Genomic DNA, 17957 nt, shown 5'->3' with positions numbered 1-17957 from the left:
TTCGAATCCCGGTGTCCCATATGGTCCCCCGTGCCTGCCAGGAGCTATTTCTGAGCAGACAGTCAGGAGTAACCCCTGAGCACCGCCGGGTGTGGCCCAAAAACAAAAAAAACAAAAACAAGGCAGGTACCCTACCTACAATACTATCACTTTGGCCCCATATGCTAATGTACTTTATGGATAAGTATCTGGGACCATGTAGCCACCTAATTCCCCTAATGGATAGAACTTTGACCGACACATACATTGATTAGATTGTTCATTTTTCCTAGAAAGAGGAATGTAGATCCAGTCAGATTTATGGCAATAGCTAATAGTTTACATAATTTATTATGACTTTGTAAGGAGTATAATAGAAAGTTTGGATAGCTTTCAGATAGATTTCTGAATGAACAGAGTAATATTTGCGTGCATCACAAAAGCTTTTACAAAGAGCACTCTAAGAGGAGCATATCTTACAGACTTTTGTTTGTTTGGTTTTGGGCCACACCTGGCAGGAATCACTTCTGGTGGTACTTGGGGGACCATATCAGATGCCGAGGTTTGAACCCAGATAGGCTGCATTCAAGGCAGGTGCACTTCCCACTGTGCTCAAGATCCTTCAGACAAACTCTTACCTTTGCATTTTACCTCTTTCCCCATCTACATCTCTAGCCTTTCCTAATGGTTTCATGAGAAAGATACTACCGCAGTAGTCATAGAGTTTATACCTCCCCAGCAACATGAAAACTAAAACCAATCTTGGTTATCACTGCTACTGAATGACCACTTTATCAGTAGCAGAGAACCAACATTGATTCCCTGATACAGTAATTCTCTAGAGTAGTGTTTCTGTAGTGGATGAAAACAATCCACTCTAACCCTGAACCCCCAACCCCTTCTGTGGCTGCAGGAACAATCCAGAGAGTGGAAGTAGCCTCCAGTGCACTTTTGGTAGCACTGTTTGCCTGATTGGAGAAGATAAATTTACAGAAGGGGCTAAATCTCCTCCCTCACCCCCATAAAGGAGGCTTAGTACAGTACAAAGAAATTTGGGAGCTTCTTTTACTCTAGAGACCAGCCAGTATTTAGTGACAAGTGACCTGCATTGGTCCATAGCGGCAAAAAGCACTTCATTCTGTGGGTATGGATTTGTATTCTCAGTGTTTCTGCCAAAACTCTGTGACTTAATTATGTATGATAGACATTGCTCTGACCAGGAAATTTAATTTTACACGTGTAATATGCCATAGGGTTTATGTTTAACTTCATGATCTTACCATTTTCCTATTTACCCTAAGCAGCTGAATTGAGGAATGTTCCATTAAAGACATTATGCACTACCTGGTAGGAACTCTTTGCAGTGCTGGAGTAATGTACTCTAAGATATGGCCTAGTCAGGGGTCCTCAAACTATAGCCTGTGGCCTGCCAAGGACATTTATCCGGCCCTCCGGTTATTTTTGCTGCCACTGCTTGTCCTGCTTAGCAGCCAACTTGTCTTAGGCTGCAGTGCACATCTGTGGAACATACACTGCACTCTCCAACTCCCCTCCTTTTTTCTGTCTCTCAGGTCCTCTCAGTCTCAGGCAGAGGTCCTCTCAGACTATGGCCCATGGTCCACTATTGGTCAGATTATTTTTTTAGACTATAGTCTGGCTGTCCAATGGTCTTAGGAATGGTGAACTGGCCCCCTATTTAAAAAGTTTAAGGACTCCTGGCCTAGTCTCTGAATCAGACACCAAAGTTTCTTGGTGGTTCTTTGTAAAATTCACAGATGAGTTTAGTTAGAGAAATAACTACATTTTGATGGAGAGCCTGTTTAGAGTACAGGCGGGGGTCGAGTGGGGAGGAGGGAGATTTGGGACATTGGTGATAGGAATGTTGCACTGGTGATGGGTGGTGTTCTTTACATGACTGAAACCCAAACACAATCATGTATGTAATCAAGGTGTTTAAATAAAATAAAATAAAATAAAAAAAAGAACTGGTCAAATGCAAATTAAAAAAATTCACAGAACAGAGAATTGAGGGGTGGGTGGAAAGAGAATGAATTCCTAATGATACACTAGCAAAATTTTTGCTCTTGCTTATTAAAATTTCTTGGTGACTGACAGGATATAGGGTCACACACAGTGGTGCTCAGGGGCTACCAGTGATTTCAGTTGGGGAGGCCTGGAGCTCCTGGTCCTCACTATGTAGGGGCAAGCCAAGATTGTCCTAACTCTTTAAATTACCTCCCTGGCACAGTTTTTGCTTTCTTTCTGCATACTTCTGCGGTTTTTACTTTTACCTTTTGTTTTGTTGATTTGGGGTCACCTGGTGAGCATCGGGGACAACACGGAATGCAAGAGTTCAGAACCTAGGCCTGCCATGTGTAAGGCAAGTGCCTTAACCCAATGTACTATTGGTCTGACACCTAAGAAAGTTAGGCTTTTGGGGCCGGAGAGATAGCACAGCGGCGTTTGCCTTGCAGGCAGCTGACCCAGGACCTAAGGTAGTTGGTTCTAATCCCGGCGTCCCATGTGATCCCCGCGCTACCAGGAGCTATTTCTGAGCAGATAGCCAGGAGTAACCCCTGAGCACCGCGGGTTGTGGCCCCAAAACCGAAAAACAAAAAAAAAACCAAAAAAACAAAAGAGAAAGTTAGGGTTTTTTTTTTTTTTTTTTTTTGGTGTGTGTGTGGTTTTTGGGTCACACCCGGCAGTGCTCAGGGGCTCAGGGGTTATTCCTTGCTCCAGGCTCAGAAATTGCTCCTGGCAGGCACGGGGGACCATATGGGACACTGGGATTCAAACCGATGACCTTGTATGAAAGGCAAATGCCTTATCTCCATGCTCTCTCTCCGGCCCTCCCCCCACCCCCCTTTTTTTTTTTTTTTGTTTTTTGGGCCACACTTGGCGCTGCTCAGGGGTTACTCCTGGCAGTCTGCTCAGAAATAGCTCCTGGCAGGCACAGGGGACCATATGGGACCCCAGGATTCAAACCAACCACCTTTGGTCCTGGATCAGCTGCTTGCAAGGCAAACACCGCTGTGCTATCTCTCTGGGCCCAAGTTAGGTTTTTTGTTTGTTTGTTTGTTTGGTTTTTGGGTCTCATCCAGCAGCACTCTGGGATTACTTTTGGCTCTGCACTCAGAAATTGTTCCTGGCAGGCACAGGGGAATATGGGATGCTGGAATTCGAAATATCTTCCATCCTGAATCAGCTGCATGCAAGGCAAACAAACGCCCTACTGCTGTGCTTTCTCTCCGGCCCCTAAGAAAGCTGTTTTAACTGTACTGCTGCATTGGTTATATTTAGCTAGAAGCTAAACCCTATACCATGAACACTATACCTGTATAGCTGAATACTATATAGGCAAAGTGAAATATTGCTGTAAGTGAATGAGTTTCTGAACCTATTTTCAGCGTGAAAGTGTATGTGGGTTTCCCCACATCCACACACTATTCTTGGATATCAGGATGACTGAGAATTCCACCCAAATCTGACACTGTTTTCCAAATATAGCATCAGATTCTATAGGTAAAAGAATCGGGAATACGGGGCCAGAGAGATAGCATGGAGGTAAGGCGTTTGCCTTGCATTCAGAAGGTCCGTGGTTCAAATCCTGGCATCCCATATGGTTCCCGAGCCTGCCATGAGCGATTTCTGAGTGTGGAGCAGGAGGAACCCCTGAGCACTGCTGGGTGTGACCCAAAACAACAACAACAAAAAATTCAGGAATATAACACTTTCCCTGCCCTCCCTTGCACCATCCTGTTCCCTCCAGGCTAATCATATACTAGGGCTATTATCTGTGTTTTGACTAGCTATAAATCAGAGATTCCCGCAAACCTGCAGTTTCAATTAATTCACTAGAGAATCTCATAGAACTCGAGACTCACTTACTCATGAGATCGTCAATTGATTATAAAGGATATTATTTAGGAACAGCCAAGTTGGAAGAGATGCAACAAAGGTAGGACTTAATTTTCATGACCTCTGTAGGCACAGTAGTCTCTCAGTATTTGTGTCAGTTCACCAACTGAGTTTCAAACATAGACTTCATAACAGATGTGAGTGAGTGAGTGAGTGAGTGAGTGAGTGTGTGTGTGTGTGTGTGTGTGTGTGTGTGTGTGTGTGTGTGTGTATGCGCGCGCGTGACACTTGGGAGGGCTCAGGGGTTACTCTTAAGTCTGGGCTCAGAAGTCTCTCTTGGCAGGCTCGGGGATCATATGGGATGCCAGGATTTGAACTGGGGTCTGTCCTGTCTTGTGGCCATGTGCAAGGCAAACACCTTACCGTTGTGCTATTGCTCTGGCCCCCAGAGATGTGATTTTTGATAACTTTATGAACTGTTGGGACTTGGGTAGCCTTTATTAGTTCCTTTCTCCTTCTTTAAGGTCTGGGAGTGGAATTGAAAGTTTCTGCTCTCCAGGCCGGAGTGATAGCACAGTGGGTAGGATTTGCCTTATATCCGGCCAACCGAGGTTTTATTGCCAGCATCTCATATGGTCCCCCAAACCTGCCAGGGATGATTTCTGAACATAGATCCAGCAGTAACCGCTGAGCACTGCCGAGTGTGACCCAAAAAAACAAAAAAATTTTGTCTCATTTTATGGTCAGTTCTTTTGCAACTCCTGAGGTCCTTTTAAAGGTAATAAAGACCTTTATGATTCTCAATTCTAAGATTTTAGGGAACTGTGCCTTAGGAAAATGAATGAAGAACAGATATACATTTTATGTAAGTCACAGAATTACAGTTAGATTGAGTGACCTTGTTTCTTAAGTGGCTCTTGGATTGACTCACCCCTATGTGAGTCAGAAGAAAATTCTAACAACCCAAGACAGGGCTGCTAATAGAAGTGATGAACATGGAAGGAATTAGAGAAAGGAAGTGAGTGTTTTGGAGTAAAAAAATATATTCTCTCACTGATACTTAAAACATGTAACTAATTTTGTTGTTTATATGTTGTTTTTTTAAAACTGGGTTTTTAATATTAAGTCAAATTAACATTTTTTACTTTATTTAAAGAAAACACATCCCTTATTGACAGAATTAACCATAATACATTTTTTCAGTGTGGGAAATGTGGGAGCAAAGTTATTTACAAAAGAATAGAAATAAATATAAAAAAAGAAGGAAGAGAAGAATTTTTTTTTTTTTTGGTCTTTGGTTTTTGGTTTTTGGGTCACACCCGGCGGTGCTCAGGGGTTACTCCTGGCTGTCTGCTCAGAAATAGCTCCTGGCAGGCACAGGGGACCATATGGGACACCGGGATTCGAACCAACCACCTTTGGTCCTGGATTGACTGCTTGCAAGGCAAACACCGCTGTGCTATCTCTCCGGGCCCAGGAAGAGAAGAATTTTTAAAAAATAGAAAAGAAGGGGTCGGAGAGATAGCATGGAGGTAAGGCGTTTGCCTTGCACGCAGAAGGATGGTGGTTCGAACCCCGGCATCCCATATAGTCCCCCGAGCCTGCCAGGAACAATTTCTGAGTGCAAAGCCAGGAGTAACCCCTGAGTGCTGCCGGGTGTGACACCCCCCCCAAAAAAAATAGAAAAGAAAAGGGGCCAGAGCAATGGCACAAGTAGTAAGGCCTTGCCCAAGCTAGCCTAGGATGGACCATGCCATCCCATATGGTCTCCCGAGCCAGGAGCAATTTCTGGGCGCTTAGCCAGGAATAACCCTTGAGCATCACTGAGGGTGGTCCAAAAACCAAAAAAAAAAAAAATACAGTGGCAAGCTAATTTTTGAAAATTATTGTGTCTCCAATGAAGTCTTTAATACAGTGGTGGAAGTTTCAGTAAGCTCTTGTTATTAGCTATTCATTCTGTTAATTGATGTGTTCTTATAGGGATAACAGCATCAAGCAGATGAGGTTGTCCCAGGAATTCAAAGCTCTATTACCGGTACTGTGGCTTTTGTGGAGTGTGTTCTCAGATGCTAGGCCTCCTGGAAGGAGGATGCAGGAGGTTGGGGGGTAGGGTGCTGCACTTGCTCCAAGGAAGCCCTGGTGATAGCAGCCCAAATATCGACATAACTGAAGTTTGGTCTGATTGGTATCTCAAAGAGAATCATAGAGGGTGAAAAGGGGCCATAGGTAAAGTGATATTTCTGGGTGTTGGTTGCAGCAGGATTGGCTTCAGCAGGATGTGGGTGTGGTGTGGTAGGGCTTGGCCCACCTTCTCTCAAGAGGAGGAACTTTCTGCTTTGTGGCTGATTTTTCATGACTTGGTTTACATCTTTTTAAAGAAAGCAGTGAGTTTATGGAGCTGGCCCAATGTGAACATCTAATGCAGCTTTTAAAATTAAGGGGAAGGCCAGAGTAATAAAACAGCTGTAGGGCATTTGCCTTGCACATGGTCCACTTGAGACAGGCCTGGGTTCTATCCCCAGCATCCCATCTGGTCCATCAAAGTGCCAGGAGTGATTTCAGAGTGCAGAGCCAGGAGTAACCCCTGAGCGCTGCTGGCTGTGGCCCCCAAAAACAAACCAAACAAACAAAAAAATAAAACCAAGAGGAAAAACTTGGGGAAAAAGTATATGTAAAAGTCTTGTAAAGGACTTGTAAAAGACAGTAAAGGATTTGGTTTGTATAATTATGGAAAAATTTATAATTTCAGTTTCATTACATTAGGTTGTTGGAAATGTTCTGGCAAGATTGGATTGTAGGGATTTAAAAACATTCTACATTGTGACTGAAATTGAAATCTTAAGTATACTAGCTATTGATTGTTGATTTTTTTCCCCCTGGGGGCACACCTGATCATGCTCATGTCTTAGTCCTGCCTCTCTGCTGAGAAATCAGTCCTAGTGGTACTCGAGGCACCATATGTGATGCCGGGGGTGAACCCAGATCCACTGCATGTAAGATGAGCACCTTGTTGCTTTACTATCTTTGGCCCCTAGATAGTTTTGTATTAGCTTTTCAATACAAAAAAGAAAGAATATGTCATTTTCTCATTTCTACTCATCAAATAAGTATGACACAAAAGGTAGGAAATATTCCCCTTAATTTTCATTGCTTGTAATAAACAGCCTTTTAGTTTTTTTTTTTTTTTTGTTTGTTTGTTTTTGGGCTACATCTGGCAACACTCAGGGGTTACTTCAGGCTCTGACCTCAGAAATTACTCCTGCCAGGCTTGAGGACCATATGGGATGCAGGGAATTGAACCCAGGTTGGCCATGTGCAAGACAAATGCCCTACCCGCTGTGCTATCGCTCCAACCCTGACTCTTTATTTTCTATTGTCTTATATATCCCACTGGTTATTTTTTTGGATTCCTTCTGGAAAGTTCTCTTATTTTAAATCAACTATACTGTTGTTTGTGTGCTTGGGGATCACACCTAGCAATGCTCAGGGCTTACTCCTGGCTTTGTATTCAGGAATGATTCTTGGTAGTGGTGAGGGAACCAGATGCTGGTGAGAATGGGTCAGATGCACCATTGTACTCTCTCAAGCCTCTGTATTATATTTGGTCAATTCTAAGAAACTTCCTCCTTGCTGTTCACATTTTAACATTTCTAAAGTTGGAATATATTTTGCAATTCTTGTTGACCTTAGAAAGCTGTAAGCCAGGGGTTTCAAACTCAATTTACCTGGGGACCGCAGGAGGCAAAGTCGGGGTGAGGCAGGGCCGCATAAGGGATTTCGCTTACCGAATATTCGCAATAAAAAATCACATTAGTGGGCCCGGAGAGATAGCACAGTGGCGTTTGCCTTGCAAGCAGCCGATCCAGGACCAAAGGTGGTTGGTTCGAATCCCGGTGTCCCATATGGTCCCCCGTGCCTGCCAGGAGCTATTTCTGAGCAGACAGCCAGGAGTAACCCCTGAGCATCGCCGGGTGTGGCCCAAAAACCAAAAAAAAAAAAAAAAAAAATCACATTAGTAAGAAAAAAATCGCAAAAAATCGCATTAAACATTTGCATACATGGAACGGAACTGCTCGGGGTATGCAAATGTTTAATGCGATTTTTTTTTTTTTTTTTTTTTTTTTTTTTGGTTTTTGGGTCACACCCGGCAGCGCCCAGGGGTTACTCCTGGCTTCATGCTCAGAAATCGCTCCTGGCAGGCTCGGGGGACCATATGGGACGCCGGGATTCGAACCAATGACCTTCTGCATGAAAGACAAACGCCTTACCCTCCATGCTATCTCTCCGGCCCCTAATGCGATTTTTTAAATGCGATTTTTGTTGCGATTATTCGGTAAGCGAATAATCGCGAATACTACGATATTTGAAGGCCGGCCGCGGGCCACAAAATGTTGTACGGAGGGCCACAATTGAGACCCCTGTTGTAAGCCAAGCAGCACTTGCCAGTTTGCCTTTGTGTGAACTTGTTTTTCCCAGTTAAAGTAAACTAACTGGATTGCTGTAGCCTATCAACAAACCACTTAAAGACTCTTCAAGAAAAGAATAGAGTTCTGTATTTTGTCTTTAACTGTTTTTTGACCCTTGTAAGATTAAGACAGTACTCAAAAATGTGTAAAATTGGTTTCAACAGTTTGGAAAGAAATCACGGAAAAGATTGTGGAATGTTGCTTTAAAATCTGTATGGCTTGCCTGCAGTGGGAAGCTCACAGCATCATCTACATTTTATTTCTTGCTACACTATTTAACTTGAACTTAACCATAAGGAAACAGTCACACAAATCCAGATTGTGGGAATTTCTACAAGGCAACTGTCTGAGTAAAGTTTGCTGCCCACAGTTGGTTAAGTGAAAAAGAAGGTGAGCAGTTTTATATTTAATTTTAATTTTTAAAGGAATTTCCTATAGAGTTCTTCGGTATGCTCTTTATTTTGAGTTTAGCACTTCTGAACACTCATCTTCCTCTTTGGTTTTTCTCCTTCCCTTTTCTTTTTGTTGTCATTGCAATGTCTGAGGGTTGCACACTTGTTTGCGGTAACTAGAGATGAAATGTATGTGGTGTGGGGATGCCCAGCATTGCTACTGACATTACACTTAGCATGTGGAGCTGTGCCAGGCATTGAATACAGCAGGTGCTCTACCACTGAGTCACATCTCTGGCCCCTAAAGTGAACTTGGAGTTTGACAAAAGATCAGAGGTTGCCAAGGTCGGGGAGTATGGGGGAAAAATGGAAGTGACATAGGGTAGTTGTGCAGAGTTTTGTGTATTTTGTTGGTGGTAGAGGTATAGTAACTTTGTTTGCCAAAAGCATAAATGTTAACACAATTATAAACCATGTTGCCTCATTAATAACAATAAGTAAATTTATAGAAAAGTGCTGAAGATCAGGCTTGAGAGATAGAACAGCAGACATGGCACTTGGTCTTGCATACAGCTGTCCCAGGTTGGATCTCTGGCACCTCATATGGTTTCCTGAGCCCCTCCAGGAGTGATCCCTGATTGCAGAACCATGAGTAAACCTTGAACACTGCCTGTTATGGACCAACAATAAAACCAAAAATAGCATAATTAAGTTAACTGTATTTTTTAAAATCTAAACTTATTTATTTGGTGTTTGGGCCACACCCAGTGACACTCAGGGGTTTCCTGGCTCTGCACTTAGAGATCACCTCTAGCAGGCTCAGGGGACCATATGGGATGCCAGAGATCAAACCTGGATCCTTCCCGGGTTAGCCATGTGCAAAGCAAACGTCCTACCGATGTGCTATCGCTCCAGCCCCCAGGTCAGCAGTATTTTGAAGTTGCTTTGGGGCTGGGGAGATAGCATGGAGGGAAGACGTTTGCCTTTCATGCAGAAGGTCATTGGTTTGAATCCTGGTGTCTCATATAGTCCCCCGTGCCTGCCAGGAGCAATTTCTGAGCATGGAGCCAGGAGTAACCCATGAGCACTGCCGGGTGTGACCCCAAAACCACACACACACACACACACACACACACACACACACACACACACACACACACACACACACACACACACACACACACACACACACACACACACACACACACACTAATAATAGTTCTCGGGCCCGGAGAGATAGCACAGCGGTGTTTGCCTTGCAAGCAGCCGATCCAGGACCAAAGGTGCTTGGTTCGAATCCCGGTGTCCCATATGGTCCCCTGTGCCTGCCAGGAGCTATTTCTGAGCAGACAGCCAGGAGTAACCCCTGAGCACTGCCGGGTGTGGCCCAAAAAACCAAAATAATAATAATAATAATAATAATAATAATAATAATAATAATAATAATAGTTCTCTTATGATGCCACTAATTGGATATTAGACTCATTTGCTTATTTTTACATATTATTTTGTAGATTATTAAAATTATTTATTTTTACAAATTATTTTAGTCTTTGGTTCACAATCAGTGATTATCAGGGGTCACTTCTGGCTTGGCTGTAAACTCTGAAATTATCCTGGCTGAGTTCTTGGGACCATATGGGGTGTTGGAGATTGAACCCAGAACTGCCACATGCAAGGCAAACTCCCTACCCGCTCTACTGTTGCTCTGCTCTCCTAAAAACTTAAATTGCATGCAACCATGAGGTTGTTCTTCAACCTATAGTCCTTAGAAATTTTCTGATGGTCTGCAGAAATTTATAGCCAGTGGCCCAGCAGCAGCAGTAGCAACTGTTGTACTAGCTTAAAATTGTAATTTTATGGGGCTGAAGAGAGGTAGGGCGTTTGCCTTGCATACAGAAGGATGGTGGTTCCAACCCCAGCATCCCATATGGTCCCCTGAGCCTGCCAGGAGCGATTTCTGAGCATAGAGCCGGGAGTAACCCCTGAGCGCTGCTGGGTATGATCCAAAAACCAAAAAAAAATAAACAAACAAACAAACAAACAAAAAACAAAAAAAGAAATTTGTAATTTTATAATACTGAAGTTAATAAAATGCAGCATACTGTTCTAGCTGTTAGCTGGTTCACAGAATTGTCTATTTTTTTTCAGGTCTAAAAGGTTTGAGGAACTCTGATCCGTAGCATCTGCATGACGGAGGGACTAGCTCAGTTCAGGGCACCTGTAAGATCACTTAACTTCACAAAATGGATGGCAGGGAAACAGATGTGTTTACTTAAATGCTGAGAGTTGGTAGAGAGCTTGGAGCTGTGACAGTAAGATACTAAAGAGGTTAATAAAATGATTAAATCATTAGGTGATTGAGTCAGGCAATTTAGAACTGTTAAATTTTGTTCTGTCATCAGATTGGTCTCGTGTATTTGATGCATTTGGATGCCTCTATTATATCACTAAAACTTTTTTTTTTTTGGTTTTTGGGCCACACCCGGCAGTGCTCAGGGGTTTACTCCTGGCTGTCTGCTCAGAAATAGCTCCTGGCAGGCACGGGGGACCATATGGGACACCGGGATTCGAACCAAGCACCTTTGGTCCTGGATCGGCTGCTTGCAAGGCAAACGCTGCTGTGCTATCTCTCTGGGCCCTTATATCACTAAAACTTTTTTATAAAAGATACATGTAATGAATGTTAACCTAAATAAATGTTTGTTGTTCTTATTTCAGGCTACAGACAAGAGGAAAGCTTTAGAAGAGACCAAAGCCTATACAACCCAATCGCTAGCTAGTGTTGCATATCAAATAAATGCACTGGCCAACAATGTACTCCAATTACTGGACATCCAAGCATCTCAGCTTAGGAGAATGGAGTCTTCCATCAATCATATCTCTCAGGTAACAGCCTCTTTTTGATCAACATTTTTGTACAGCTCAAGGTAGGGGTTTGATCCCAGCACCATTTGTTTGTTGCTTATTTGTTTTGTTTATGGGCCATATGGTGGTGTTGCTTAGGGCTTTTGTTGGCTCTACACTCAGGGATTACTCTTGGTGGGTTTGAGGGAACAAATGGAGTGCTGGGTTGTTAAGGCAAGTGTCCTAACTTTTGAACTATCACTTTGGCCCCTCAACACCATTTGTTGAAGAGACTTTGCTTTTTCTACTACTGTACGTAGCCCTTTTATTATAAAATAACTCTATGCATTTGAGGGTTTATCTCTGGATTGTCTATTCTGTTTCTTTGTTAAGAATTTTTGTTGGCCATTCCTTATAGTTTTGATTACTATAGCTTTATCATATAGTTTAAAGTCTGGGAGCACAATGCTTCTCTTTGTTACTTTGCAGGAATTCTTTGTTATTCTATGTATTTTATGGTTTAGTATGAAATTTTTTTTTAATTTGTGTTCCCCATATTGTGGTTTTTACAGACTAATCTGTACTCTATGTTTAGGAGTAGCTCCTGTCAGTACTTGGGGACTTCTTGGTGCTTTGGACAAAACCTAGGCCTCCTGGATACAAAGTATTCACTCTAGTGTTTTAAACTATCTAGCTAGCTCTTCCATATAAATTTTAGAAGTTTGTTTATGTTTCTGAAGTAATGCCATGGGAATTTTGATGAGAATTGCATTGCACATGTAAGTTACTTTGAGTAAGACGGTCATTTTAATGATGTTGATATTTCCAATTCATGAACCAGAAATGGTCCTGTTTTCTAGTGTCTTTTATGTCTTTTCATAAGTGATTTATAGTTTGCAATAAATAGGTCTTTCCTTTTCTTACCTTTTTTCTCTTTAGGTTTTGGGCCATACTGAGCAGTGGGTTGGTTATTCCTGGCAGGGTTCTTGAGGGACCATTCTGATGCTGGGGATCAAACTTGGTTGGCTGTATGCAAGGCATGTGCCTTACTTGTTGTACTTAGATCTTTCACTTTTTTTTTTTTTTTTTTGTGGTTTTTTTTTTTTTTTTGGGTCACACCCGGCAGTGCTCAGGGGTTACTCCTGGCTCCATGCTCAGAAATTGCTCCTGGCAGGCACAGGGGACCATATGGGACGCTGGGATTCGAACCGATGACCTCTTGCATGAAAGGCAAACGCTTTACCTCCATGCTATCTCTCCAGCCCCAGATCTTTCACTTTCATTGTGAAGTCAGTACCTAGATATTTGAGTTTTTGGGACATGATTATAAATGGGATTTAAAAAGACTTCTTTTTATTTCCTTCATTGTTTACATATAAGATGGGGCTGGAGAGATAGTACAAGGGTTAAGGTACTTGCTTGCAACTGATCTAGTTGCAATCTGTGGTACCACATATGGCCTCTGACCACTGTTGGGTATGGCCTAAAATCAAAAAGAAAAAAATGTGCAAGAATGTAAGAAATTACTGTGCATTGATTAGCATGTTACTTCAGTAATGATGCTAAAATTCCAAGTGTTTGGTTTTCCTCAGTTTGTGGTTTTCTAGTTTTAAAGCATTATGATTCTTATGAGAGGAATAATAAAGATATGATATCTCTTCTTGAGTTTTTTTTTTTTTGTTTGTTTGTTTTTGTGGTTTTTGGGTCACACCCGGCAGTGCTCAGGGGTTACTCCTGGCTCCATGCTCAGAAATTGCTCCTGGCAGGCACGGGGGACCATATGGGACGCCGGGATTCGAACCGATGACCTTCTGCATGAAAGGCAAACGCCTTACCTCCATGCTATCTCTCCGGCCCCTCTTCTTGAGTTTTGGAAACTTGTTTTGTATATTAGCATAAAGCTTTGTCCTCTAGAATGGTCTATGAGGATTGAAGAAGAATGTGTACTAAACGGGAGTCTGGAGAGCTCTCTAAATGTCTTTTAATCCCATCTCATCTACGATTTTTTCATTTTAGGATCAGTTTCTTTATTGAGTTTTATAGAATTGATAGCTAGAACTAGCCAGTAGAAAGATGTATTATTTTGTTGCTGTCATTATTTTTCTTCAGACTTGTTAGTAGCTGTTTTACATACTTTGATGTTCCTTTAGTGTGTATTAAATGAGTATTAAGTCTTGGTCTATAGCTCCTTTGATCATTATAAAATGTTAATCTGTTCTCCAGTGCCTTTTTTAGATTGAAGTCTGTTTTGTCTCACTGTTACAAGTAAGGCCATTCCAGCCTTTTTTGGACTTGTGTTTGCCTGGCAGGCTTGGGGGACCATATGGGATGTGAAGATTCTAACCCTGTCCTTCTGCATGCAAGGCAAATGCCTTACCTCCATGCTATCTCTCCAACCCCTCCAAGACTTTTATTTTGATTTTGTTTTTATTATGACAGTTAAAATGAGAGCTCTTGTAAGTCACACAAGGCTGGGTTTAGTTTCTGATCCATCCAGATAGTTTTGATCAGTGAGATCAGGTAATTGATATTAAAGGCAATTATTAAAATAAAGGAACTTATTGCCTTTTTATCTTTGTTTTTGTTTTTTTGGTTTTTGGGTCACACCTGGCAGTGCTCAGGGGTTCCTCCTGGCTCTATGCTCAGAAATAGCTCCTGGCAGGCTCAGTGGACCATATGGGATGCTGGGGTTTGAACCACAGTTCTTCTGCATGAAAGGCAAACGCCTTTCCTCCATGCTATCTCTCCGGCCCCCCTTATTGCTTTTTTTTAATTGGCTCTGGATGTTTGTATAGTCCCTCCCTCCCTCCTTCCCTGCCTCCCTCCCTCCCTCCCTCCTTCCCTCCCTCCCTCCTTCCCTCCCTCCCTCCTTCCCTCCCTCCTTCCCTCCCTCCCTCCTTCCCTCCCTCCCTTTCCCTTTCCCTTTCCCTTTCACACATGTTGAATTCAGGGTTAACTCTTAACTCTGCACTCAGGAATTATTCCTGCCTAGTGCTTGGGGGACCAGATGGGATGCCAGAGATTGAACCAGGTCAGCTGCATGCAAGGCATGTATTATCTTCTGCCCTTAATCCCCCTGATTTTTTTTTTGGGGGGGTCACACCTGGCAGTGCTCAGGGGTTTACTCCTGGCTTTGCACTCAGAAATTGCTCCTGGCAGGCTCAGGGGACCATATGGGATGCTGAGATTCGAACCTCTGTCCTTCTGCATGCAAGGCAAACGCCCCACCTCCACGCTATCTCTCCGGCCCCAATCCCCCTGATTTTTGATCTGAGAGGCATACCTATATTGATTAAGGTCAGTGGATGACATCTCTGACTTTTGACTTCAGTTTGACTTCAGTTTGAATGAAGCTGGTATGGGACACAGGCAGATTAGAAGCAATGTGAACATCTAAGCCCAGAATATTTTCCTATTTTCTTGTCTGGGTTGTTTTCCTAAGGCAAGTCGATTCCCTTTAAGGTCACCATCTCTGTGTGACTTTCTCTTTCAACTTTTGGTAACTTCCTCCCTCTTACCCTTTTATATTTAGGGGTATTTCTCCCACTTACATGGGAATTTACTTATTCCATTATATATGTTCCCCTATCCTTCACAGTTCTTTGTACTTAATGTGTACATAAATGTTATTTCATCTACTCTTTCCCTCCCTCCCTTCTTTGTTCTTTCCTGTGGAACTGAGATGATTCAGTAGGTTGGTATCTCTTGGAGATTAGTCATGGAGCTGGGTCATTTATATGCTGGAGGAAGTTGAGTGTAGTTGAGGTGCTGGCCTTTAGACTGGGAAGTCAGTCTGGAGACTGAGTCCACCTAGGACTACTGAGCTCTCTTAAGATTCTTATTTGAATTTTCTAATTGGATAATTTTTGTCAATTTGGGTTTGGATGTTTGACTAATATAATCCACTACATATTTTTTGTAATATTGCTTTCTCGTGGGGCCGGTACGATAGCATGGAGGTAGGATGTTTGCCTTGCATGCAGAAGGACGGTGGTTCGAATCCCGGCATCCCATGTGGTCCCCTGAGCCTGCTAGGAGCGATTTCTGAGCGTAGAGCCAGGAGTAACCCCTGAGCACTGCTTGGTATTACCCCCAAAACCCCATAAATAAATAAATAAATAAATAAATAAATAAATAAATAAATAAATAAATATATTGCTTTCTCATTTCACCAGTTGCCTGATGTTGACTCTACTCTTAGAATTTTTTTTTTTAAGTAAAAACAGGTTTTATTTGGAAGTTCTGAGTAGAGGAGGGGAGGATAAGAGAGTAATACACTCAAGAGACCACAGGCTTCTCCAAAGGTAGAGAGAGCCCGTTAAACATCCCAGAATGAAAGTCTGAAAGGATAAAAGTTTGCATCTCAAGAGGGGAGATGTGTGCAACATGTTCTGGGACACCATGTACCCAAGCAACACATGTGATCTAGTTGGTAAAATTTTAAAACACCACCTTGACATTTCTTCATATATTGAGATTCTCAGCAAGAGTTGACTTGAGTTTGAATAGAACAACAAAGGTTTGAAAATGAATGACTAGAGAGGAAAAAACCTTAAATCTCTTAACTGGCATTTTTTTCTTATTATAATAATAATGTTTTTTTTTTTTTTTTTTTTTTTTTTGGTTTTTGGGTCTCACCCGGCAGTTGCTCAGGAGTTACTCCTGGCTCCATGCTCAGAAGTTGCTCTTAGCAAGCACGGGGGACCATATGGGACGCTGGGATTCAAACCGATGACCTTCTGCATGAGAGGCAAATGCCTTACCTCCATGCTATCTCTCCGGCCCCTATAATAATAATGTTTATTTTATTTAGTTTTTGTTTTGTTTTGTTTTTTGGGTCACACCCGGCAGTACTCAGGGGTTACTCCTGGCTCTATGGTCAGAAATCGCTCCTGGCAGGCTTGGGGGACCATATGGGATGCCAGGATTTGAACCACTGTCCTTCTGCATGCGAGGCAAACACCCTACCTCCATGCTCTCTCTCCGGCCCCAATTTTTTTTTTGACCAAAGTGGATTACATATCTTTTTTTTTTTTGGTTTTTGGGCCACACCCGGTAATGCTCAGGGGTTACTCCTGGCTATGTGCTCAGAAGTTGCTCCTGGCTTGGGGGACCATATGGGACACCAGGGGATCGAACTGCGGTCCGTCCAAGGCTAGCGCAGGCAAGGCAGGCACCTTACCTTTAGCGCCACCGCCCGGCCCAAGGATTACATATCTTTCGTAATAATAATATAGGTACATATTGAAATTGAATCAGGGTATTCCCACTACCAAAGTTGTCCTCCCTCCACCCCGTTCCCAGCATGCATTCCTTATCCCCCTCTCTTACCCTCCGGGCTGCTATTATAAGTGGTCCCCTCTGTGTCTAGCTTGTTGTAGATTGGGTATTGATTCTGTTGTTGTTGGCTTTGGATTTGATGTTTTAAGTTTGATCATTTTTTTTATTACTACTTAGTGAATCATACAACTGTTTGGTCTTGGTACCCTCCATTATTTCCCCCTCAATTTGTGAGGTGGAACAAGATGGTTCAAGTTATGTGGTTCTGTTTGAAGAAAAGAAAAAAAATAAAATGGGGCAAAAATCAAGCAAGCAAAAAATGGGCGGGGAGTCCTTTTAGAGGCTATAAATATCAATTTGAGAGAAGAAAGGGAAAAAGGAAGAGAAACACAATACAAAAAGAGAAATCAAACAGAAATCCAAAAAACACCACAACAATAAAGACAGTCACCACACAATAACTACGGTCATGAAATAAAAACAAAACAAGGCACAAACAAATGAAAAAGATAAAAACAACAACAATAACAAAACCAAAAAAAAAGTATTTTGTTCTGCTTCTTTTTTTTTTTTTCAGAGGCATAGTAAATATTGGGGGAAATTAGAAAGGGAATTCCCATGGCCTAAGAGATACAGGGTTTCTTCACCCTTGGAGTATACTGTCATGGGAATAGCTACAGACTTCCTACATGTTCATTTACTCTCTCCTAGGTCCTTTTGTGGTGTATGGAAACCTTCTCCTCTGTCATGGATGATTAAAATCAGACCTCTGTATCTAGAGATCTTGATATCTGCACAGGTCAAAGAATGGAGCCTAGGATGAAGTCTTTCTTTACGGTTTTAGAAGTTCTCTTCCATCACTGTTGTTTTAATCACTCTTCCGTAGTTGGTGGTCTTAGTTTTTGTACTGATCCTAGGACGAAGCCTAGAGTCTTTCATGATGTTTCCAGAAGACCTGCTCATTAACTGGCATTTTTGAGACCTGACATCTACCTTCATTTCATTCTCCTATTTTATGACTAAGCTTTGGGATAATAAGTGCTCTTGGTCATTGTCAGAATGTCCTGATGTTTATTGTTACAGACATGTATCACCCAGCTAACAGTCTGATCCTAGAACTCTTACTCTGAATTTA

At 42.3% G+C, this 17957-nt stretch overlaps 1 protein-coding gene across 8 annotated transcripts in view; it reads left to right on the top strand.

Moving 5' to 3' along the window:
* Positions 1–17957, top strand: part of ABI1 (abl interactor 1) — a 103780-nt gene that overhangs the window by 39995 nt on the left and 45828 nt on the right. For all 8 annotated transcript variants that reach the window (XM_049777794.1, XM_049777789.1, XM_049777793.1 and 5 more), the window contains exon 2: positions 11417–11584. In XM_049777794.1, the coding sequence (XP_049633751.1) occupies positions 11417–11584 (168 nt within the window). The remainder of the gene's footprint in view (positions 1–11416; positions 11585–17957) is intronic.

Source organism: Suncus etruscus, chromosome 7 (genome assembly GCF_024139225.1).
Source record: "Suncus etruscus isolate mSunEtr1 chromosome 7, mSunEtr1.pri.cur, whole genome shotgun sequence".
Taxonomy (NCBI): Eukaryota; Metazoa; Chordata; class Mammalia; order Eulipotyphla; family Soricidae; genus Suncus; species Suncus etruscus.
This window is presented reverse-complemented; position numbering and strand designations above follow the sequence as displayed.